Source organism: Vipera berus (genome assembly GCF_964194415.1).
Source record: "Vipera berus genome assembly, chromosome: Z".
NCBI lineage: Eukaryota > Metazoa > Chordata > Lepidosauria > Squamata > Viperidae > Vipera > Vipera berus.
In genome coordinates, this window is record NC_138205.1 from 122,571,038 (window position 1) to 122,596,857 (window position 25,820).

The 25,820-nt window shown below is 47.2% G+C and overlaps 1 protein-coding gene across 1 annotated transcript in view; it reads left to right on the forward strand.

Moving 5' to 3' along the window:
- Nucleotides 1–3,437: 3,437 nt before the first annotated feature.
- The window catches only part of LOC308677100 (sonic hedgehog protein-like), a gene marked incomplete at its 5' end in the record, with an annotated part of 34,488 nt that continues 12,105 nt past the window's right edge, over nucleotides 3,438–25,820 (forward strand). The window contains 2 exons of the mRNA XM_081343264.1: nucleotides 3,438–3,740; nucleotides 11,157–11,418. Of these exons, the coding sequence (XP_081199390.1) occupies nucleotides 3,438–3,740; nucleotides 11,157–11,418 (565 nt within the window). The remainder of the gene's footprint in view (nucleotides 3,741–11,156; nucleotides 11,419–25,820) is intronic.

The following is a 25,820-nucleotide window of genomic DNA, read 5'->3' on the forward strand; positions in this document are numbered from 1 at the left end:
TGGATGGGTGTAACTCAAGGTGGCGAACGTATCTAATACTCCTGCCTCTTTTCCATCACAACAACCTCGTTAGGCTGACAGAGAGTCACTCGGCCCGCTTTCATGCCAGGGACGGGACTAGAACTCACAGGCTCCTGGTTTCTAGGCTAGCACCTTAACCACTAGACTAAAAACTGACTCTCACGTGAATTCCTCTTTGGCGCTTTTTCTTTCTTGCTAAGCTTGGGGATCCTGGCCTCCTGATGATGAAAAGAGGTGGGAACATAGAAGCGGGTTTTTGTGTGTTTGTGCTCCTTCCACTTTTTAGATGCGCGCAATCTCCGCGCGCGCTTTTCCTGCCCCTTCTCTCTCTCTCTCTCTCTCTCTCTCTCTCTCTCTCTCTCTCTCTCTCTCTCTCTCTCTCTCTCTCTCTCTCTCTCTCTCCTCTCCCTCTCCCTCTCCCTCTCCCTCTCCCTCTCCCTCTCCCTCTCCCTCTCCCTCTCTCTCTCTCTCTCTCTCTCTCTCTCTCTCTCTCTCAGCCCCTCCTGCTGAATCGAAGCTCTTTTGTATCAAAGGAAGAACGCTGGGAAGCAATCATCAGATTTTTTTTTTAATTCTTGGTACAAACCATAAGGAGGAGCTGAAAATCCCCGCATCCAAAAATCGGCTGCCTGTAAAGCGCGGGTTGCCCAGAGGGCTCGGATTAGTTTATACACGGAGATTCCAAACAGTGTTCGGAGCGGGGAGGGGCATGGGGAAAGAAAATGGATGTGAGAGAGGGAGATTTGATTTGTTACCTCTCCGTCTCCAACTTTTCCAAGTTTCTCTCTCTTACCTGAAGCGAGCTGTAAACCTCCAAACATAAACACCTTTGTTTACAATGGGCCTCTTTCTACACCTTGTCTATTTCCCACTGGAAATCCAGAGTTTCTATCAATCTCTCATCACTGAACTCGGATTCGTAACTTCCTCTCCCTCCCCCTCCCCCCAACCGCTGGGACTAACATCGCCAGTGGCTTCCGTTCTCTTGAACCTTGAGCTGCCTTATTTCTATGAGCATCCCAAGTCAGTAGAATACAGATCGGCTGGTGCCGACTTGGAACAAGTTCCTGAAAATTGGAACCATCATATCTGGAGTTCCAAACTTCGGACAGCCACTAGGTGGCAGCAGAGAGATTACATATTGCTCATAACCTAGGGGGTTCAACAGGATTTGTGCAGTAGACCTGCTGGCAATGAAGAAGCATTAACTCAAAATTGGGTAGGGAATGGAAAGGGAGGGAAATAGCCCTCCAGGCATCAAATATGCAATCCTGGTTAAGAATAGTTCTTCTCTTTTAAAAGGGGTGACTCTAGAGTAAGTGGATCCAAAAATTCTTAGACCCCCAGTTTTGAAAAGCATTAACTGAGCGCAAGTATTTGGAACTGAGCAACCTCAAAATCTTGGATCTTAGATGGAAAGAAGAAGGAAAGCTTCACCATGGGAATTTTCTTTAAACCTGCTAGAAATAAACCTACTTGCCTATTCTACTTTGCTAGATAACTACATCACTACTATGTCCTCACTTATATAGGCCAGTGTTTTCGAACTTAGCCACGTTAAGATGTGTGGACTTTTCTCAGAATTTCCCAGCCAGCTTTGAGAATACATACATCCATACATCTACTTTTAGTAGATTTAGAGATTTAGTTTATTATTCAATGATCCCTGAAAGCACCTTAGTCCTTTAGCTTTTGAAGCAGAGCAGAACCAACCCCAGTTTCATACAGAGACAAAAAAAGTTTAGTCTTAGGTACAATTCCATATATGCGTCCAGGCCTACTTGATGGGTCTCTGGATACCTTTGTCTATTCAGTAGCTTCTGAGGCTCTAGATAAAAGTCCTCAATTGCCAGCCAGTGAGTAATAGCAATTAAGCCAACATTAAGGATAATTCTCTAATCTCCACCATCTCTCATACACGAATCCCTCCCCATACCCTTGGTGTCAAGTGGTGGGGGATCCTTTAGCAGCTGCGTGGAAGGAAGGAAGAAAAAAAACCAACAACCCAGTCTTTTCAATAAATAAATAAATAAATAAGCACTATTGTGAGTTCCGTGTAATTTCCACCAGCCTCTCTCACTCTTGGGCTGACAGAATATATACCCTGTGATCTATGGGACTAAACCCCAAAACAATTGCAACTGCCTTTACTTAATGCAGCCGAGGTGGTTGGGCTATAAAAGAACCGAACGCTTCCCCCCCCCCCCCGCAAAGTCTTTAGATCCAACTTCCGCGGAGACTCAAGCCTTCTGTTCCATTCTATTCCACCTTAGAAAGTTATTAAAAATAGCCTCCTCTGTACAGTCACAGGGGATTAAAAACGGCCCTTTCGAAACAAATGTTTCTTCTCCGTTCCCTGTCCTAAAAGTTAGGAGGACGCGTGTGGATCATCCTGCTTCAAGTAATGCCCCACTTTTTTTTTTAAATGGCCACTCTAACTTTGCCTATGATTTCCTCAGTTTCTCAAACAGCGATGAAGCTCCCCAATGACCTATTTTATCGGTTCTTAAATGTTCCAGACCATTTATAACCTCCAGGCCGACAGGTAATGTGTGAACGTTATAGGGGTCTATAACCTCTGCGCACATACCTCTCGTCTTACTCTTGCTGACAAATATTAACCTGCTGCCAATTTTCTTTTAAGTTGAAGAGGGGGTGGGGGTGGGGGAGAAAGAAAAGAAACATGTAATTGATGTTATCCCGAGAAAGCGCCGTCTCCACTTCCCAACCCTTCAGGTACAAGGGGGGAGCGAGCAAGAGAATCTCCCCAGACCTTAAAAAAAAATCTCGCCTTCTTGTGGGCGCTTTTTCCCCCCCCCCCTTCTATTTTGCCTTCTTCAGGGTTAATACATCGGAAGGCGAGCTTCTCCGCCTCGACCAATCAGGACTCAGCGCTGGCAGCTATAATATAGAACTAGAGCCAGGCTCCACTCACAGGCGTTTCAGCTCCCACTAGATCCCAGGGACCCGTCTTTATTATTTCATTTCGTTTCCACCGTCGCTTCCCCCCTTCCCGCTTCTCGCCTCGCTCCCCTCCTGCCTTCCACGCGCCACGATCCTGAACTCCGATGAGTCCCGTTATCGCAAGCGCCCTCCAAGATGCACCTGCCTTGCTAGAGATCGGGGGCTAAGGCACCGAGAGAGGAGAGGAGAGGAAAGGAAAAGAGAGGAGGAGGAGGAGGAGGAGGAGGAGGAGGAGGAGGAGGAGGCGGGCGGGCAGGCAGGCAGGCAGGCAGGCAGCAGGAGACAAGGAAGGGAGAAGTCAGGAGCCGAGGGAAGAGGGCAACTGCCGGGCAACAAAGGCAGCAGCGGACGCGCTCTCTGCCACTCACCCGCACTCACCCGCCCCGCGAGCCGGCAGAGCGCAGGGGGCGGCGAGGGGGGAAGCCGAAGGAGCCGCTTGTTCCGTGGACGGCATGCTGCTCCTCAGAAGAACTGGGCTCCTCCCGCTCTGCCTAGGCGCGCTTTTCCTCTCCGCCGGGCTGGCTTGCGGGCCGGGCCGGGGTTTCGGCAAGAGGAGGCACCCGAAGAAATTGACCCCTTTAGCCTACAAGCAGTTCATCCCCAACGTGGCCGAGAAGACGCTGGGCGCCAGCGGCAGATACGAGGGCAAGATCAGCCGGAACTCGGAGCGCTTTAAAGAGCTGACCCCCAATTATAATCCGGACATTATTTTTAAGGACGAGGAGAACACGGGAGCCGACCGGCTGATGACCCAGGTCAGAGACGCGCCCTTCGCCTCTTGCCGACCTGCTCGCCTTCCGGCCTGGGGAGTGGGAGCGGACTGTAAACCGGCAGCATCGCCTCCCTCCGGGGCTCTCAGCTTCCCGGGGCGTCGCCGACCCCGGTCCCCAGGAGCTGTCGGGGGAAGGGATGCGCCGGGGAGGGGGACCCCTTGGGGATAGCACCGGCAGGTCTGTTGATGCGACCTTCCGCCTCGGAGGGAGGAGGCTCCGCGTGTGGATACGGTAGCCTGGTAGTTGCAGGCAGAACTGCGCTTGGCCGCTCCCTGCCACCGAGTTGGTTAGCTGGCGGCTCTGGGCGGCTGCTTGTGTCAGTCTCCTACCCGCGCCAGCACCGATCTCCCCCGCGGGAACTCTCCCGTTCCCTTCGGGGACAGAAATCGCCCAGCTCCACTGGTCTCTCTCTACCTAACCAGTTTGTTTTAGATTAACCATCTTTCCCCGTCGCCTGGCACAAGCCGTGAGGATGGTGGTCAGAACCTGGCACCTCCCCGGGGCGATTCTGAAGTCCAAGGAGGAGGATAATTATCACAGGCGGCATCCGCCAGGCTCTCTTTGGTAACTGTGTCTGAGAGCGCATTGATCGCCTTTAAAGATGCCCACGCTTCCCCCTCCGCCCCAGACCGGTGATACCACCCGAGGGGGAAGGACGGGGAACTTAATCAGCACAGCAAACCCCGGGACGGAAGATCGCGGATTGCGAGCCCACCTCTCACGGCCTCCCCCTCCATAAACGAGGACTAAAAATAGGCGCCTAAAACTAGCATCCATTAACCGCCCACCCTCAGCCCTTCGGTCTGCTTTCCAAGCGAAAAATGACCGAAAGCTGATTCGTCCAGGGAAAAGTGTGCGAATCAAGCTCCGCTCCACCTCCAGAGTTCGGGCGGTCCTTCAAATTCACCACCACGCCGCCGGCCTCGGGCGACTGCCGTCGGTTGCGTCCCCTTCCAAAAATAGGTCAGCTGCCTTTCCTTCCCCGACCCCTCCCGCTATCCTGAGGCTTAAGCCCCACCTTCAGCACCAGTGAACCAGCTCAATTCCGCCCGAGTCGCCCCTGGAAGGGCGGAGGGGCGGCGGCGCATTTCTCGCCTCCTTGCTTGCGTCCCGCCCTGCCGTTCGGCGAGGAGTTCGCTTGGGGCGACGGGAAGCGCGCCCGCCCGCCATCTCCATCCGACCACCTTAAATCTCACGGGACCTGGGAAGGTTGGAAGCGCGCGCGGCGCTGAGGCGCGCGACGCGAGTTTCAAGAGCTGCCGAGGCCGCGACAGCGCTGCCTCCAGGAAAGCAAAGGCGCCCGAGAACAGAAAGCACTTGTCAAAAGGCGAGGCGAGGCGAGGCGACGATGGGGCCAGCGCCACTGGGGAACCTTTAAGCTCCCAGGTGGCATTCGCGCCCTCCTGGCTTTCCTGTGGCTGCGTCCTGCCCCCGCCCCCCGTTCTCTCTCTCTTCCCCCCCCCCCCATTCACTCATCTGCAAAGACCCGCGAGCCAGGTTAGCTGTGCGGCTGCAACTCAACCGCACCTCGCGTTTTCAGCTCCACTTACTCCTCTCCGATCGATCGCCAGGGCTCGGGTGTCAGCCTGGAGCCTGGCTACAGGCGGCCGGAGAGGCTGCGAGCTCCTGGCGGGGCTGGCAGTGACGCGGAAGCTCCAAGAAAAAGCGTTGCCGCGGCCGCTGCTCTGCGCGGCAAGGAGTCCTGCGCGTGCGCGCCCGCGCTTCTGCCTCTGCCCGCGCAGGTTGCTTTCCTTCGTGCCCCTCGACAACCTGAGAAGAGCGATGGAAATGCACCTGGGCGGTGCTACTGTGTCCTTCTCCTGGGGAAACTGTCTGGAAGCTCCTCCAGGTGTACGGGACTTTTACCCAGTGCTAGTGAGCTGGGGATGGTGGGAGTGTAATCTGAACGGCCTGGGAAGGAAAGGAAAAGATAGGTCTGGAAGAGGGGTAAATTTAGAACTAGTGGCCTGGAATTGTGGGGTTAAAGGTGGAGAGAAGAGAAGCAACGGAGAGGACCGGGAAGCGTAGCCCCCTCTGCCAGCAGCCTTTCCCGTTCTTCCCCTCCTCCGCCCCCCCCCCCGCGCGCTTCCCGCGCGCCTTGGAGCTCCCTTGTTTGGTGGAACGAGGCACCTGCAAGGCAAGGCTCTCCACATCCCCGCTTCTCCGTGGCTGGCCTCCTTGGCAGCGTTCGCTGGCAGCCTTTGAACTTATGACCTCCCCCCAACTTCCCCTCAGACGCAACAAACACCGCGCCCCGGCCCCAGCCACGCCACGCCAGACACGCTCCCGGGAACTTCCCATCGCGTTAGGTCTCGCCTCGCTCTTTTCCGGATTCTTGGGGCCGCCCAGGGCGGAAAAATAGCCTTCGCTCGGGAGCAAAGAGCGGGCTCCGGGGCAGACTTTGGGGACGGAGGCTGGAGGAAGGGGACCCTCGGGGAGGCTGGCTGACCCTGGGCAGAAGGCAGAAAAGGAGGCGGCGGCGGCGGCGGCGGCCCTTAGCACCTGAGTTAGGAGTGAGATTGGCTAAGAGAGAACGCAGCTTGGCGGCGGAAATATACCTGGGCGGCCCCGGGCCCATCGTCTCCGCCTTGACCCTTGTCTCGCGGCTGGGCCGGTCTCCCTCCTGGGGCGGGGCCGAGAGGGGAGGAGGACGCCTTTTCGGCAGAGTTCACTTTTCCAACCATCAGACGCCGCTGCTAGTTAATATTAACTGGTCGAGGGGAGGAGAAAGAGGCGAAACCCGGCAGAGCGGGAGGGGGTTTCTCCTGGCAGGTGACAGCGGCGTCTAACCTCTCTCCTCCGCCGCCCCCCCCCCAAGGCGCCCTACTTTGGCTAGATCTGTGGGGGACATAAGGGTGCCAGACCAGAGCTGAAATTCGTCTGGAAAAAGGAGCTCTGGGAGGAAGGCAGTACAGCCCTGAAAGTCCCTTAGCGGGTTTCGGGGCTTGAGGGGCGGCGGGGGGGGGCAGGGCGGAGAGTCCCGCTCAATCAAGGGGACGGAGGCCGCACCCGATGGGATTTATTCCCGAAGAGACACCCCACGCGTGCCGCCTTCCTTCTCAGCAAAGGGGGAGAGAAAGCGCCAAGCGCCGTTGCAAAACGGCACCCTGGAAAAGGCAGGAGTAGCCTGCGTGATCCCGGACTTGTGTAGAAGGTCAGTTTAGATCCCATAACTCGGCCCTTTTCTGCCCGAGCCATCCTGCAAAGAAAGGATCGGGCAGGTAAGATGTCCTGGAGAAGCGATGGAAGCCAAAGGAGCTCAGTGTTGCCGTCTTTGCGGGTGCGGATTTTGATACCCATAAGACGGCTCTGTAGATCTTTCCTTCCTCTCTCCTCGCCGGCGGAAGTTCCCTCCGTGAGCCCAAGAATCCCGATCTGCTGAGCTTCATGGCTTTTCCTCCAGTCCAGCCGCGCGCCTTGGGCAACCGGCGTCGGATTCTTCGTAGCCCCAGACATTTCGGCTCTTTGGACGCTCACGGAAGAAGCGCAGGTATGGGGGGGTCAGTTTCTGCTGTCTAGTTCCACCCGCTCGGCAGAGATCCGGGATCTGCTGTTGGTGCGGTGAAGGGATAGGAAAACCCACTCGTGTTTCCGCTTACCTGCCCACGTATTCACCTTCCCAGCAGCAGCCTTCTGACATAAAGGTGATGGTTATAACTTAAATCTCCCCCTGCCCCGCTCCCAAAAGACCTCACTCTTAAAACAGCTGTAGGCAGCAGAGATTTCTAAAACTTTAGAGGCATCTATCTTTGCCAGCCTTCATTCAATAAGATGGCAACTACAAGTTCCAGAATGGCCAGGCGTTTGGAAGTTGTAGAACGCACACTTCTGCAAGAAAGAGCAGAGTGGGGTAAGGGTGGCCTATGTGTGGGCTAGACCATTTCTCCTCTTTTGCAATGCAATCCCACTCTTGTTTATACCAAAGTAAATCCCACTGAGTTGTGTGGGGCTAAACTTCATACTGAAGAAAATATATAAGAGGCAAGAAAAGGGCTGCCAAATTCATTCCCTTAAAGGGAATTTTGAAAATGTGACTCTGGTAAAAAAAAAATCGGTAAAAAAAATTTCCTTACTGGTTAATACTTTTTGCTGTAGAGGTGAAATGGCAAAAGGTATTCCTGGGAGAAAGTCCAAAAAATTGTCCAGTGTCATTATCCTCTGGAAAGGTTTGTTCTGTCACTGCCACAATCTTAGAGACCTATTTGTGTTTTTGTCCCTAGCTTTAAAAGTGAGATGAGACTAATTCATGGAGTTCTAGATAAATGAACATTAATTCGGAAAGGATGGCTTACTTTCAGAGGCCACTTGCTTAGAAATCTGTCTTGCTTAAAAAATTTTAAGGGTGGCCTTTGTGGAGAAAATGCTAGGAGATTACCAGGGGATCCACCAAAGTCCTCCTTGCTTCCTTCTCTATTGAATCCAGAATCAGTGGGAATTTAGGGCCAACTTGCAAATGACTTTGGTTTCTAGGGTCATGGAATCCTGATACAGTCCCTAGCTACAGATTGCAGGTGCTCAAACAAGGATTAATAAGGCCAGGCTGGAGGAAAAAATGAAGAATCTCTTTATCTAAAGGCTCTATTGACAAATAATAATTAATGAATTGTATACTGGGGAAAGTCAATCCTGAATGGATGAGATTCACAAGAACCTAAGAGCAAATATCAGGCTAGTGTTAGACCAGCAAAATTTTAAGTAGGAAAACTGTTACTGAATTATATTTTCCTCAGATTATAAACAGGTTGATCAGAACCATTTTGGTGTATTGGTTAAGGCACTGAGATAGAAAATAGAAGGTCATGAGTTCCAGTCTTGCCTTACTGTATGAAGCAAGCCTGGTGACCCAAGGCCAGTCACTTTCTCTCAGCCCTAGGAAAGAGGGAATGGCAAACCATTTTTTAAAAAAACCTTGCCAAGAAAACTGAAGGGTCTTGCCCAGAAATCAGACAAAAAAAGGTTGTGTGAGAGAGTGTGTGTGTGTGGTAGGGATGTGTGTGTGTGTGTGTTTGCTTGCTAAAGTGAGAGAAACTTCATTCAGGTACAAAACTTAAGTATTTAGCCTAGTCTTATTTTTCTGTGTATACAAATAACACGTGTTTATCTAGATCCATATGTTTCCATAGCTTGAAGCAGCAGAGTCCAGCTTTTGCAATCTCCAGATTTGGCCAATTTTTTTTCTCTTCGGTGCTTTCATAAAGCAAAATAGAATGCCTTGAGCTGCTGCAGGATGTAAGAAGATACATTGTCTTCTTCCCTTTCATTTATCTTAAGATGATTCCTGGATGGAAATCACCCAAGAATAGGAAATGTGAAGCTAAATCTGAAAACCTAAACCTAGGGAGTAAGCCCCATTGGTCACAGAAGTGGATTTACTTCTCAGTCTAGGGAAGTTTTATCTTACTAAATTGCATATTTTCATAGAAAATTAAGTTGGTCCATATCTGTTAATTACATTCAATGAAATGGAGTTTATTTATGTATTTATCAACCTTGCACGTTGCCCAACTCACTGAAGGACTCCTGAAGATCCAAGTCTATTCTATTAATCCACTTTGGGGATTTAGACCATTCAACCATCAAACTAATCAAGTTGCCTGATTTAGCAAAATAGCTTACTGCCCCCAATTCATGCTAAAACTAACCAAGTTAGGCTTGCTTGTGAATGTAACTACTAAACCATTATCCTTAAAAGTGTTTGACAAATCCAGTCAATGCCAAACAGCCTTTCATTTATCTAGGAAGGACAGTGGTTCAGTGGATGTTCCACCATTCAGTAATCATTTTTCACCAAGGAAGTAGGACTTCCAACCACAATTCAGGTCCTAACAGGGGAAAGGACTCTTGATTCTAGCCAGTTCTTCAACAAGCCCACTAAAATCAGTGTTAACTGTAGGAAACTTAGGTTTCCAAACTAAGCTATCAATGGTTCTGCTCTAATCCTGTCAAGGTCCAATCAACCTCTGTCTCCTAAAATACTTAGTATATTATTTATTTAATTTATTGGCTGCTCAACTCCAGTGGGCTCTGGACAATATATATAAAAAAACCTAAATATTTTCTAGTCCATTTAGAGGTTCTATTGCTGCCACAGGACACATAATGGCCTTGGATTGTCTTCTGGCCTCTTCTCAGCTAAGCTGGACAGAAGATTTGGTAACTGGTAAAGTTGGAGTTCTGTCAAACTGACTTCAGAAAGCAGGTTGGCCAGAGATGTTTGTGGACTGCTGCGTCCAGTTTTTGACTGGAATGACGCTTGGGAGAGTCATTCCTGGACCTGTGTTTCCCTTTGCTCCCCTCCTTCTGCCCACATGGCAGGAGTTTCTTCAAGGTCCAACTTTGGGTCTTAGGATGAAGGTCCCCTCCAGGACAATAGATGGGGTGGCAGATCAAGACTGAGCACCATGGAAGCAGATCTTTCAGATCTGGCTTCCCTTGTGTGGAAGCACAGCTTATTCAAGAGCCTCCATCATCTCAGCCAGTAGAGCTCGGTGGCTGGGTAGGAGGTGGGGGTGGGTGGGGGTGAGTGCTTTGTAGAGCAGCTTACAGAAGGTGCCCCAGGGGAGACGGTTGCTCCAGTTCCTTCCAGAGTTTGTCTACCTCATCCTGGGTGAACGGCACTCTCCCTCTAGCCATCCCCCACCTAGCCACTTTTTTGCACCCATCCTTAGTAAGAGGGTAAAATGCATAGGAAGTTCTACTCAAATCTCACAAGTCAGCAAGTTATCTAAAGCAGTGGTTTTTTTTTCCAACTTGGCAACTTTAAGACATGTGGACATACAGCTCCCAGAATTCCCCAGCTAGTCCACACCTCTTAAAGGTGCCAGGTTTGGAAAAAGCTGCTCTTAAAAAAAAGGCTTCTGGCTCTGGGGCAGCTTACCAGCCTTAGGATGCTCAGACGTGGGCAAAAGATCAGCTGCCTGCCAGGCCTCCACGCTTTGTCTGCTTACAGGTGGGAGGCATCCCCTGTGGCTAACTTAAGAACCCCTTAAACAAAGGGGAAATAAATTATTCAGTTAGTAACACTCAGATCACTCAGGAGAAAGACAGGGCCACCAGATCTGGACTGTAAAGCTCTTGAGATGACCCATCTGGTTACCATCCAGAGCTAGAAGCCCTCCAAAGGGTCTCCCGTCCCCCCACTTTGGGTTCATTCGAATATCTCAGCTGGGAGGGAAACCCGGGTCTTCTGGCCACACAATTCTGTTCGCCGTGCCGGGATCGTTTGGCCACAGGGGAGCTGCGGGGGAGGGGGGGCTGGGAGAGGAAGCACCGCGGGTCTGGCTCCCGCTGTGGGGCTTGGCTTCCCCTGCCCTGCCGTGACAACCCCCACCCCACTGTGCCGCTAGTTGTTCTGACTCCCCCCGCCACGCTCGCCTCTCCTCTGCTTGCTCCCGGCAGCGCTGCAAGGACAAGCTGAACGCGCTGGCCATCTCCGTCATGAACCAGTGGCCGGGCGTCAAGCTGCGCGTCACGGAGGGCTGGGACGAGGACGGCCACCACTCTGAGGAGTCGCTGCACTACGAGGGCCGCGCAGTGGACATCACCACCTCGGATCGAGACCGCAGCAAGTACGGCATGCTGGCGCGCCTGGCCGTCGAGGCCGGCTTCGACTGGGTGTACTATGAGTCCAAGGCGCACATCCATTGCTCTGTCAAGGCCGGTAAGCCGCGGGCGAGGGGGGCCACGCTCCCAGGCGGGGCGGGTCTGCTAAGCTTGGCCAGGGTGCAGGGAACCCGAGAAATGGTAAAAAAAAAAAAACAAGCAAGGCGCTGGCGGACACCCTACCAGGACGAGGCGCATCCTCGGGTCTCTCCATTCTCGAGGGAGAAACTAAGATCTTTCTTAAAATTGCAGAAGGGGCAAGTAGAAAAGTGGTAGTAACACCTTCTGCGAAAGAACAGGGTATTCCAGTTCATGCTGAAGGGGTCTCAGGGGACCTGCCAGAGATTTGATGCTGCTAGTTGGAAGCAACACAATGCTTTGGCTGAGTTTCCCATTTATTTAGCATCCAGAAGGTGTTAGTTGTGAGATAAAAAGCGTGGCTCCTGGGTTTCACCAATCCGACTAGATCCACCCCCAAGGGTGAAAATGCTGGATATGGGAGGACAAGGTTCAGCCCATCCCCCTCCCTAGTTGCTCCCTGGGTGACCTTGACCAAGGGCGTGCTCTCTTTCTCTCCCCCTCTCCCTAATCTACCTCACAGGATTGTGGTGGGAAAAAGCAGAAGAATGGAATATGTATTATGTATGCCAGTTTGAGTTCTTGTATGAAAAATGGGATATGATATGAAAATCACATCAGCGTTTTTTTTAAACTCTGGCTACTGGAAGATGAGAATTCCCAGAATTCAACTCCCAGAATTCTGAGAGACCACCCATCTTCAAGGTGCCAAGTTTGGGGGGGGGGAAACGTTGAAATAAATGAACTTTTTCTTTAGTTACTCCTTTACATACTATCAGCCATTGTCTGGAAAGCTCCAATTAGTCAAGAAGGAGATGGGAAGGAGAGTGGGAAATGTCGGGGACCTTGTCCGAGTTACTGGGGGCCTGCCGGCCTTGAGAGACAGAAAACCTTTACTGCGTCTCAGAGGGCTATGAAAAATGTCGGGGACCGAATAGTCATCAGGAAGGCCAGGGATTGAAGTTTAGTGGCTGGCTGCTTCTAACCCTTTCGCCCAATCCCCGCATCCTCAGACGAATGGACTTTGGGGCGTTCTGGTCCCCCTCCCTCCGCTAAGCGCAAAGAGCCCCGCCCAGTCTTTTCGCGAGTGGATGAAAACGCGAGAAACCGTCTCGCCTATCCAGCGCAGGGCGGTTCCGCGCCCAGCGCTTTGTTCCCGGCGAAGGTCGGCCAGCGTCTGCTCTTCCCCCAAGTGGGAGACTTCAGTTATTTTTTCTGGAGCATCCTAGACTGGGATAGACCCGTGTTCAAGCTTCTCTTGCAATTGCCTTGGCCGCGGGTGGGAACGAGGGAAGCTGCTGGCTGGGACTTTGTGACCATCCTTGTTAGGCAGAGCCTAGATAAAATTCCTAGCCGTCGGCAAGGCAGGGCTACTCGGCGAAGAGCTGAAGGAAGGAAGCGGGCATCGAGCATCCCCCGACGCCGTTCCCACGCCACTTAACCTCTTCAGAATGGAGCTGAGACCCTTGAACTCCAGGTCTTCCCGGGCCCTTAGCCAATCAGCCACAACTCAGTTTGTCAGAGCCAAACCATCCCAAGCAGGCGGGGTGAGTTGTTGTCCCCACTACCAAGTGCGCCCCCCCATTCCAGGGATATCCGGGAAGCCCTCGTTCTGGTTCCTTTTGGAAATCGCAGGGCGACCCGTTTTCTTGCTTCCAACCAAAGCCCTACCCCCTCTTCCTACACATACACATACACACACACACACACACACACACAGAGAGAGAGAGAGAGAGAGAGAGAGAGAGAGAGAGAGAGAGAGAGAGAGAGAGAGAGAGAGAGAGAGAGAGAGAGAGAGAGAGAGAGAGAGAGAGAGAGAGAGAGAGAGAGGGCGGGCAGAGTGTTCCTCCTTTTGCAGCCTCAGCTCCAAAGTCACGTGGGGACAATTTAAACCAAAATGAAATGGTCAGCTTAAGCCAGCAGCAGCAGGAGGAGGAGGAGGTGGAAGGCGGCGGTGGTGTCCACGCGGTAGGGAGGAAGGAGGTTTTGGAGGGATTCGAGCTCATTCACCCCGCGTAACGTTACGCGCACTGAAGCCGTGCTAGGAAACCTATGCGGATCCCGCTCACCGCTTTAGACACCAAGTTGGGATCTTGGATTCGCATGGCTGAACTGACCCTTTTGATCATACCCTGACCCGGATCCAGAGCGTGCAGGCGGCCTGGAAGGAACTTTGTTCGTTCGTATGTCCCATCGCGGATTGGGACTTTTGCCGAAACTATCAGCTTCCCCCCCCCCCCCCATTTCAGGATGCCAGCTTAGGGATGGGAAAGAGCGAAGGGAAGCAGACACGTTCCTCGCTTCTCCGCCGGCCCTGTGGCTTCCGAACCGCTTTAATCCGGCGTTGATATTTCAGTGGGGTAATAAAACAACCTGCTGAAGCTCGTTCTTCCCTTTGCCGTCGCCGGGAAACCTGCGCTTTTTAAAAAGTTCAGCCTCCGCTGTCAGTATTCCTTCGTGCTTCGAGCGCCCCTTGCTGGTCTAGTTGAGAAAGGCAGACTCGGGACGCGTGTTGCTTGCCCGCCTTCTGCACAAATTGTCGCTTTCAAGCAAAACAGTTAACAGTAATTTGTGTGTGTGTGTGTGTGTGTGTGTGTGTGTGGCGGAGACGCTTTCTTGTTTTGCTGCTTCTCCTCCTTTGTTGACTGGCGCTTAAAGAAAGCACCCTGAAAGTGCCAAGAAACACGCAATCGAGATGAAAAAATAATTAACTGTCTCTAAATATATCGACTGATGTGAGAAGTAGCAAAGGATTAAGAGAACCAGCGTGATTTGGGAAGAAATCCATTCAAGGCAGTGGGTCATTACAGGACTCGATTCCCCAAGTAGATTTCCTAAAAAGTAACTTTTTTTCTCAGTCTGTGGGGTCCTTTATAATTATTTTTCATTGGAGATTGACTTTTTGCTCAAGTCAAAGACCCAATTTTTATTTTTGCAAGGCATAGGCCAAAATCCCTGATGCAAATTTTAAAATAATGTGAGCTATAATCCCAACCATGTGAGGATACTATAGACTTTATATTTTCAGTTTGGAAAGTGTAATGTCCCAGACGGTTAGCTTGCAATAGAATTAGAGAAGTCACTTCTCTCTTTTAAAGTCCAACATCAGCGACCACAGTGATTATTTCTATGGCTGATGAGTCAGAAGGCAGGAACAGAAGATCATTGGATTTTTATTTTTATTTTTTGTAAAACAGCTTACTAAGTAAAAAAAGTGAAGTGGTCTTGATGTCTTAACTTTGACAGGAATATTTGATCCCTTTCCTTTGATTTTCTTGGCCCTTTCTTTGCCTCGCCTCTGGGAGATCAGAGCCCTGGATATGTGCAGTGCAGTTCATACCACAGTTACTCCTCAACTTACAACAGTTTGTTTAGTGACCATTTGAAGTCACTTATGACTATTGCGGCATCCCTGTGGTTATGTGATTTACATTCATATGTTTGACAACTGGCTCATATTTATGACGGTCGCAGTGTCCTGGGGTCATGTGATCCCCTTTTGCAACCTTCTGACAAGCAAAGTCAATGGGGAAGGCAGATTCACTTAACGACCGTGTTACTAATTTAACAATTGCAGTGATTCACTTAACAAATGTGGCAAGAAAAGTCGTGAAATGGGGCAAAACTCACTTAACATTTCTCACATTGCAACATAAATTTTGGGCTCAATTGTGGTTTTAAATTGAGGACTACCTGTATCCTATCCTATCCTATCCTATCCTATCCTATCCTATCCTATCCTATCCTATCCTATCCTATCCTATCCTATCCTATCCTGTCCTATCCTGTCCCATCCCGTCCCGTCCCATCCCATCCCATCCCATCCCATCTCATCCCATCCCATCCCATCCCATCCCATCCCATCCTATCCTATCTGAACCAGGTTGCTGTCATTCTGTTGTAGGCAGTGTTGCCTTCTCAAAATTAAGATTCATCTTGTTGCCCTCTTAGTTTCTGGATTCAGATTCAGCCATATTGCGCTAGCCCTGGCATATTGGGATTTTTATTTAATATTTGTTTTGTGGCTTTAAGTCAGTGTTGTCTCCTGACATGTCTCTTCGCTTTTCTCAGCAATGTTTTTCAGAAGTGGTTGGCCATTGCCTATTTCCCAGGACACACACAGAGGGACTGGCTCAAAGCCACCCAGTTGGCATTGTGCTTAAGGCAGGACTAGAACGCATGGCATTCCTTCCAGCCTGCTATCTTAACCCCTACAGTACACCAGTGATCCAAACCACAAAGTGAAGGGTGGAGGCTCCATCACTTCTTTGATCCAGGGAGCCAATGTTGAACCTAGGACAAATGTGAACTCTGCAGGCAGAATCTGACCTATATTCATGTGGGTGCATGTATATATGTGGGTTTGGAGTTTTGTTTTTGTTTTGTAAGCAGAGATCTGGAACATAAGCTAGAAGGCAAAATCTTGCTTCTGCCAGGCTTTCTGTTTGTGATTGTTCTGGAGGGCAGTCCTAGACAGGGCTGGTCCTCACCTATCTTGTCGGGTTCTATCTATAATGCTTCAAATGTTCTACCCTCTTCCTATAAACCTGTAGAAAACCAGAGTCGTAGCAATTAAAACCATAATCATCACTGCAGTAGTACACGTGAGGGCCAAACAGAGTATTTCCTATCTCCTAGTTTGTTTGTTCAAGCAATTCCTGGGTTATAACAACTTTCTGCAGCCTGTGGCCCTCCGGAACCATTACAATGAAGATGTTAGGAGGTATGGGCCAAAATCTCTGGAGGGTAGAAAGAACAGCCTGGACTGGGAACAGGAGGAAGAAACAAATCAGATTAAAAAGAGAAAGGAGGAAATGCATTCAGACCTGCAAGACTTTGTTACTATAGATTTATAGTAAGAGTAGTGCTGACCAACATGACACTGGATTTCTAGTCTGATCTGTCTTGAAGGGATGATTAAGGCTATCAATAAAGATTAATAAGATAATCAAAGGCCTGAAAACTAAAAGATAGGAAGAACAGCTGCAGGAACTGGGTATGGCTAGTCTAAAGAAAAGAAGAAATAGGGGTGACATGATAGCAGTCTTCCAGGATTTGAGGCGCTGCCACAAAGAAGAGGGAGTCAAGCTATTCTCCAAAGCACCAGAGGGCAGGACAAGAAACAAGGGTTGGAAACTAATCAAAGAGAGAAGCAACCTGGAATTAAGGAGAAACTTCCTAACAGTGAGAACAATTAACCAGAGGAACAGCCTGCCTTTCAGAAGTCGTGGGTGCTCCAACACTGGAGGTTTTTAAGGAGAGACTGGACAGCCACTTAATCTCCTGCTTGAGGAGAGGTTTGGATCAGAAGACCTCCAAGGTCCCTTCCATCTCTATTCTGATTGATTGATGGTTAAGAGGCCCTGAGGTTGGTGACTGTGACTTTGATTTATCATAGTACCTTTCTCAGGTGGCCATGATTACCTTCATGCCAACCATATGGCCCAGACAAGCTAAACGGATTCCATTCCCACCACCCACCCAACCCTATGATTCATCAAGTGCAATTTGATGGATTCCAAAGCGGTGTGTGTGGGGGGGGGGAATCGGCTTTTAAGGCCAAATCTGGGCATTAACAGGCAGTGCACGCTTGGGGTGTTTGGGAAGGAAGGGAACAAGTCACTCAAGGTCATGTGACAGTACAAGAGAGATTTCCTGAGAGGGTGTATTGAAAATGCCTCTTCCAGCTGGTTTTGAAGGGCCAGGCTCTGGGTTCATGACTGAGAATCTGATGAGAAGATTAAAGAGCAAAGGGTTCCAGGGAGGGGGGGGTGTTTCTTTCAGAGACTATTTCTATTTGCAGAAGGTATCATCCTGGAGGTTGGAATGCAAAGGAGGCGATTACCCCCATTCTGGCCCTGAATAGATGGGGCTGGGGGGGGAGAGGAGAGGAGGACAGGAGCTGCAAAAGGGATAGGGATAATGGGGTGGGGGGTGGGGTTGGGGTGCCAGGAGGGCTATTAAGAGTCCACCCCTCTATTTCAAATTCAAATACACATCTTGAGTGTTTTGGAAAAGTGTCCTGCTCTGTGCAAATAGGCCTTGGAGGATTTGGTGGGTGAGTGTATGTCTGTGTGAATGGGTCTCGAAAAGTCCCCCTGCACCTGAACAAACAGGGGGTGGGTGGGTGGGTGGGGGTAGGGTGGAGACTTGGAAGCATCTCCTCTCTTTTAAGAGAGCCTCCCTTTATTACCCAGATCAGAATGACAGTGCCGATTCTTCATTGGATTTTAATTATAGAGAAGAGTCTGTTTAACAGAGCGAGATTTTCACACCTCCGCTGGTTAGCTGGCATGTTTGCTGAGCTGCTACTCCACTAGACCCATTCATCAACACCCCAAGTATGCAAACAAAGCCTAGCCTGCAGTTACGCTAGTGCTTGAGGTGGGAAAGAGGTTGCATGAAGGTATTGCTTGCTTCAACAGAAAGGACACCTCCGCTGTTCATGGGTGGCTTTGCCGTTTTCTGCTCTACCAAGATTTCTGGGCAGTTCATTCCTCACCCATCCCAAAGGGAAGTGACAAAAGTAGTTGGTTAATCAAATCTATCTTTTCCTCTTTTCTTGTTGCTCTTCTTGAGACCAGTAGGAGAAGACATTCTTGGGGTTGGTCTCAAGGCTCAGCTTGTGAGTCTGAGAGAAAAAGAGGTGGGTGTGGGACAATCAGATCTCCAGGACTTCTTGTCCATTCTGCTTTTAGAGGGAAATGGGATCTGAAAATAGTCCACCCAATAATTAATAGAGAACTATAGAGGGAGGGAGGAGAAAAAGTGAAGATCAATTGTGACCTAATTACCTTAGTTGTCCAAAAAAGCAGAGAGGAGGAGAACATTTTGGTTTAATTACAATCAAGCAAAAAAACTGACTGCCCTTTGGCCATAGCAATTTATCTGTTTGAAGATCTCTTGCTGGCTGGGCATGGTGACTAGGCAAGCCTAGCAGAAAAATTCAGTTCTGGCCTCATAATATCCCTTTTGAAAGAGACAGCAAGGGAAAATTGCAATCATAGTTCTGTTGCTGATATTTGCCAGCCCTGTGAAGACTCCTTGGTTATGTGACAAACCAGCCAGCTGTTTATTAAATTAGCGTCTTGTGTGAAACTAGCTATAGGCTTAGTTTACAGTATAAACAGGAGTGTCACGAAACACATAGATAATAGGCAGAACTTCAATTCAACTTTGTGGTCACCATCTTGACTTCTTTTTTTAAACAATACTTGGTAGATGTTCCTGACCATATCACTTAAAATCATGTTGTTGTTTTTTAATTTAAATTTTTATACCGCCCTTCTCCCGAAGGACTCAGGGCGGTGTACAGGGCAATAAATATTAAAAACGAAGTACAAAAGTTAAAAAACAATTAAATATTATGCCCGATATGAACACTAATTAAAACCATATTAAAAACCCAGCCCTTAACCCATCAAACCAGGCCGGATTGCTCAAATAAATAAGTTTTTAGATCCCGCCGGAAGGAGCGAAGGTCGGGGGCCATCCGGAGCTCGACCGGCAAGCGGTTCCACAGGTCTGGCGCGCCCACAGAGAACACCCTCCCCCTAGGGGCCACCAATCGACATTCTTTGATCGGAGACACCCTGAGGAGGCCCTCTCTGTGGGAGCGCACTGGACGGAGGGAGGTTGACGCCGGCCGCAGGTGTTCCCGTAGGTAATCCGGACCCATGCCATGTAGGGCTTTGTAAGTCATTACCAACACCTCAACACTTTGTTGAGCAAATCATGGTACATTTATCCTGTTGTAAATATGACTTGCAGACACAATCACTTAGAAGATTTCAGTGCCCTCCTGGCTAGCCACAATTTATCTCTAATGTCTGTTTGTGCCTTTGAGTCACTGTTGACTTTTGGCAATTGCATGGACAAGTTCCTGCAAGTTTCTTGGCAAACTTTTAGAAGTGATTTGCCATTGCTTCCTTTCAAAGGCAGAGAGGTGACCCAGCTAGCTATGCCTAAGCTGGGTCTAGAAGTCATATCTCCTGGTTTTCAATCTGTTACCTTAACCGCTATGCCAAAGTGGCTCAAATCTAATATTACATCAGTTTAAATGTAAAGGAGATGTCTTCATGTTTTATAAATTAGGATGAGTTAGATAGATAGGCTTTCCCAACTAGTATCTTATATCTCCTCCAGAAAATTCTCAACTTGGAGGAGACAATGGAACTTACCCAGCTCAAACCTTTGCTTAGTGTGAGGCCACCCAGATGTATAATATTTACTTCAATAAAACCAGTGTTAGATAAGCAGCCCTACTTTTGGGGGCCATTGGTTCTACTGCCAAGCTCTTACTGTGAAGTATTTTTTTTTCTAACATTCAGTCAGAAATGCCTTCTTTTAACCGTTTTTCCATGCGTTCCATATTTTTTAAAAATTAATTGAGAGCGTGCAAAATTCTGTGCTTGTGAATTCAGAGATTCCAGTAACTTCAGGCAATTTATCTGGAGTCTGGAATAACATGTCTTCAAATTAAAAGTTAAACATTAACAACAACAACACCTACGATAATAATAATAGCAGTATGCTAAATTTAGTACATATGCTGTCCCACTGACTCTGGAAGTTTACAAATTCTGAAAAACATTTTTAAAAAGGAAACAACAACAAAGCAAAAAAGTAAGATGGTAGAAATGTCAAAAACAGATAAGAAAAAGGGTTTCAAGGCCTACATTAACACATAATGTCCCTGTGAAATATACTTATGGATGGTTTTCCAACTGTATGGAGTCCTCTAAGTAACTCCCCTTCCAAAGCTTCCATCACAACAAAATAAAGAATGGTCTCTTTTAGCAATATCCATTCCTTAAAGCAAGCCAAAACAACCTTAAATCAATTAGAGGTCAGCAAAGGCTTAACAAAATAGTGTTGCTAGGTTAACTTAAAAGTGGAGTTGCATTGTTGTGTTCCAATGTGTAGTCTTAACACAGTGCATAAGTGAGTGACCATTGTGTTAAGCCATAATATAATATTTTTTATATCTTTGGGTATATCATGTTATTGAACAAAGCAAAATTGTTAATCTGAGTTATGTACTTTCTGCAAGTCGAATGCTTAGTAATATGATCTCTCTTGAAAGCAGTTCCTAGCTCAGAATGCTACTACATAATTACATAATAAACTTAATATAGTTTATCTTCAGCCTCTCTTTTTATGATGAGATCTACAGGAGAATTTCTGATGGAGGCATTGAATTAAGGCTAGAGCAGGGGTAGGCAACCTTGGCTCTTTTATGACCCATGGACTTCAACTCCCAGAATTCCTGAGACAGCATGGCTGGCTCAGGAGTTCTGGGAGTTGAAGTCCACGAGTCATAAAAGAGCCAAGGTTGCCTACCCCTGGGCTAGGGGAAACCTAGGTTGAAGTCCACCTTCAATCAAAATTTACTGGGTAACTTTGAGTCAATCATCTAATTTCCACCTTTGTTGCTCCTGGGATAAAAAGAAAAAAAGAATTTCTGGTTAATACATAATAGATTATGGGTATACAAAGAGTGGAAGAGGTAATCTTTCAGGTATCGTAGTCTGAACCAATTAGGGCTAAAAAGTCAAAAGAAGCATCTTAGGAAGTTTGAGTAATCCAATAGCAGCTCCATGCAGAGATCCATCTGGTATCCATAGTACTTCTGAACTTACAATGACAATTGGAAGTGAAACTTCCATCGCTAAAGGGTGCAGTCATTAAGTAAATTGTGCATGGTTTTATGACCTTTTTTGCTGTGTTAAGTAGATCTGGCTTCCCCCATTAACTATTGGAAATGGCCGCAAATGGAGATCATGTGACCCTGGGACATTGCAACTGTTGTAAATATGTGCCAGTTGAATTCTGATTTCTGATCGCATGACCACAGGCTTGAAGCAACAGTTGTAAGTTTGAGGAATGGTTGTAAGTAATTTTTGTCAATGCATCACTAAACAAATGGTCATAAGCAGTGCTTTTTTTGTAAAAGAAAAAGGTGCCGGAACTCACACATGTCATAAACCCGCCTTGCCTACCCCACGAGGTTCCATCCAAAAAAGGTGCCGGAACTCCATTCTGAGTGTTCTATGAGAAAAAAAGCCCTGGTCATAAGTCAAACACTAGCTGTACTGGTTAACATATTGCAGGTAACAAATCGAGACCAGATGACCACCAGATGGCATCAAAGAAGTATAGAAACCTTCTTTGCTGCCATCTAATGGATGCTGAATTTTTTGCAAATCAGGTCTGATAATCCTACACAGGACAATACAGTAAAGGAGGTATGAATTTCTGTGAACAAATCTATCTTGCCTAATAGGGTGTAGCTGGTTTCCAAAATATTGCTGTCCAGAAACAGTTGTTGGATTGCTAGGACCAGGGCTGAATTTAAAAATACTCCCAAGTTCAGAATTTCCTCTTTAAAATTTCTGTAGAACAAGTTGTCCTTCCCATCCTAGATGCCCAGCTTTCTGACCAAGAGAGTCCATTTTATCTGACTTGAACCTTATCCAATCCCTGTTTGCACTCTGTTCACAGTACACAACCATTAGGATCAAGAACTGCCATAAAAACAACAATTATATCATTTAAACCCAACTAAGCCATAAAGCCATTACAGCACCATTTAGCTGTCAATAAAACCATGTAAATAACAAGAGTAAAAATCAATAGGGCCATGAACATCTTTCAAAAACGCATTCATCTCTTTATGTCTGCCCCAAAACTTATAAAAAGAAGTTCCTGTGTGGAAGAGAAATTGACAGACTAGATACTAGTGAATAAGTCCAATTTTTTCCACTTATCTTTTTGATTGACCTCACTATGGGGTTAGGAAAGAACTTCCCATATCTTAAAACTCAAAGAAGGCAGAGTAACCTTATTTTAAATAGTCTAGCTGAGCCTCTGTGTCTATTCATAAATAACACTATTGAGTTCAGTGAGGCTTACTCTAAAAGAAATATAAACAAATATAGTTAGCAAGACAGTAAAAAAAGCTGAAATGCTTTGCAGGTTTAAAATCTCACAGAACACAATAGGATTTTTTTCTAAGCAAAAATGGAGCACTACAGATAAATGTTAACTGTTCTATTTGACTCTAGGGCCAGTGGAGGAGAAAGTTGTCAAAATCAAAATTGTCATTCATGTCCCACCTTTTTCAAAGATGCAAAAAGAGCAGAGCTTGTATTGCAATAGTCTGTGAACCGTTTTGCTGTTTTGAAACACAGATGCACTATAGATATCGCTAACAGGGCAATTAACAAGTTTTACTATATATTATAAAGTAGGATTAGCTGGCCTCTGGTTTATGCAAATTGTTGAGTTCCATCTCCCACTATCAGTCATTGCTGGTCATTCTTGTTAGGATTGTCACCCATTATGGCTGAACAGTATGTAAAATGGGTCTGGTGATTGGTCTCAAAAGATGCTAAGTGAACTCCAACTAATTGCTCACCACAAGCTCAGATTTTTTTTTATTGAAAAGTTTTTCAATACATTTTATCTTTAACAACCCCTCCCCCCCACCCCCTACCCAACCCTACCCAGCCCTCCCCCTCCCCTTCCCCCCTCCCCATCCCCGACTTCCCAGAGCTAAATACAAGGTATAAAAGTAAAAGCAATCATAAACAACCATATGCTAACAACAATAAACTATTAAGTCTATCGCACTCTAGCTCATATAAAATGACTACAAGCAATACTAATATCACATCAAAACTTATGCAAATGCTAAATGAAACTTTTTAGTCCCATATTTGTTCTGGATATCTTTGCCATTTCCGCCAGGTCAGAAACTTTTAAAGTCCATTCTTCTATAGTCGGCAGTTCCTCCGACCACAAGCTCAGATTGTTTACGATGTACATTAATTATGAGAATAGGCTTTTGTTACTGTTAATTTACTCAGAAACTGGTATTTTAAGCCAGGGGTCCTCAACCGTGGAAACTTTAAAACTTGTGGAATTCTGGGAATTGAAGTCCACAAGTCTTAAAGTTGCCAAGATTGAGGATCCCTGCTTTAAGCCATTTCTTGCTGAAACTAATACACAGCCTTAGTTACTTCCATGTCTATTTGTCACTTAAAACCATCTGTGTTCCTGGCTATCACAGGATTTATAAAACTTCTTATAAAAAGAAGTTCCTGTGTGGAAGAGAAATTGGCACACTGGATACTAGTGAATAAGTCCTATTTTTTTCCACCTATCTTTTTGATTGAGCTCACTATTGGATACGAAAGAATCCCCCCATATCTGGGCAGGTTGAGGAATCCACAAGTTGACTCTGTATTGTGGGAATAATTACCTTGCTTTGTTGATCTGAATATTTAACCATTTGCTTCATTGGATGATGATCCTTCGGGATCCAGAGTAGGGGGGATTTTCTCTTTATGCCAATCACATCTTGATAATACCAGTGCTTCTATAAGTTTGCTGCATTGATACTGGACACATCTAATTATACATATAAAACATGTGCTGTGTGCATTTTGTGGAATGGATCCTAGGTGTGTTTATTTTAAAAACCAGAAGCAGTAGCCACTTCTCTGAAACTATTTTCAAAGAAGGAGCAATTCTACTTCACACAATTTAAAATATTAAGTTCCTTTCCTCTTATTTATAATAGCACAGATCAGAAGTTGAATAGAAAGCAAGTGAATTGCTGCTATCCGAGAGAAATCTTTGCATGTCTCATTGAAAGGAGATTTTTTTAAATATATGCACATATTATATCCTGTTTGTGCCCTTCCCAGGAACATCTGCAGAAATCTCTGGTTCTAGATTGGTTTTTGGTCTAGTGCAGCTGAACCTGTTTTATATTCTGATTACTTAGAAGTACAAGTCTGAACAAAGAGAATCATGAAAATAGTGACGATTTTAGACTATATATTGCTCAGGAATGATTTAGAGAGGACAAGAGTAGTGGCTGTCTCTGGAATGTATGGAATCAATGTCTCTCTCTCTCTCTCTCTCTCTCTCTCTCTCTCTCTCTCTCTCTCTCTCTCTCTCTCTGTGTGTGTGTGTGTGTGTGTGTATCTTTACCTGACAGTTACGAATAACCCCGTGTGTGTTTGTTGATACCATATATTGATAGAAGAGACTAGGACAGCCATTACGTGCTCCTTCCAAGAATAAAATAGCCAAGGCTTTTTAAATTGAGATTTTTTTAAAAAAAATTTTTAATCCCATTTATATCCCGCCCTTCTCCGAAGACTCAGGGCGGCTTACAATCTAAGCACAATCAATGTGCTTAGCAATAGCCTTCATTCTATGTATATGCCTGCTTATTAGGGCTTTCGCCCCCTCCCCCCATGCGGCATTATTACAAAGTCAGCTTAATTGCCCCCAACAATCTGGGTCCTCATTTTACCTACCTCGGAAGGATGGAAGGCTGAGTCAACCTTGAGCCTGGTGGGATGCGAACCTGCACTAATGGCAGGCAGCTGGTGTTACTTAAGGAGGCATTAGCCCACTGCTCCACCAAGGCTCTTTTTAAGATAAAGATTTGGGTTTACATGTCCCACTAAATCACAATTGGTTGGTTATTGCTTAGCATGTGGGGAGAGGCCAGTTAATGATGGTTTACCAATCATGATTTATGGCTTCCAGGTTAGCCCACAAGTGAGGATGAAACAAACCACACCGTGATGCAAAATGTGAATCCGTCAGCAAATCATAGGCCATCTGGGCTGAGAGGAGAAATTATATTCTCCCAGAGCAGAGCTTTGCATGTGCTCTAGCTGACTGGCAACAATCACTGTCCTTTTAAAAATATTTTAAATTTTCTAGAATCTTTGGGAGGATTTGGTGAGAACTGTAATGCAGTTGGGTTGGGCTGACAAACCACCTTTGCATGGGCAAAACATCAAAGTCAGGGATCACGTAAGAGCAGATATGAACCACTAAGCCGAAAAGAGCACATCGTGCTTATTCATCAGGCTTTTGATCTTCAGGCAGATTGCAAACTAAAAATCATCGGAGAGTCTCCAAACACAGGTAGGCTGCAAGCTCACAAGGCTAACTGGTTTCTCTGAAAGCCATCAAGGAGTCTTGGGGGCGCACTGTCTAGATTGAGAGGTCATGCGAATGGAAGGACCAGAAAGTGGAATCATGATCAGGCTGACACTAAAGCATCCATGTGACCACTCAGATGAACAAACTGGTCTAGTTACCAGAGGTTTTGTGAAGACCTATCCTGTGCCAACTGCTTATAGAGTCAACTGACAAGAGGAAAACAGAGCGGGTGTATGAGTCAGCTGATCCCTTTGAAGCTGGAAAGGCAACCTTTTCCCTAGAAGGTCTTTCAGCCACCTGAGACTTGTTGGGGCAGGAAGTAACCCTTTGGCTCCAAGCCTGCTCCATACTTCACTCCACAGCAGATCTTTGATCCTTCTAGTTTGCTATTATTTGACTGGCAGTAGT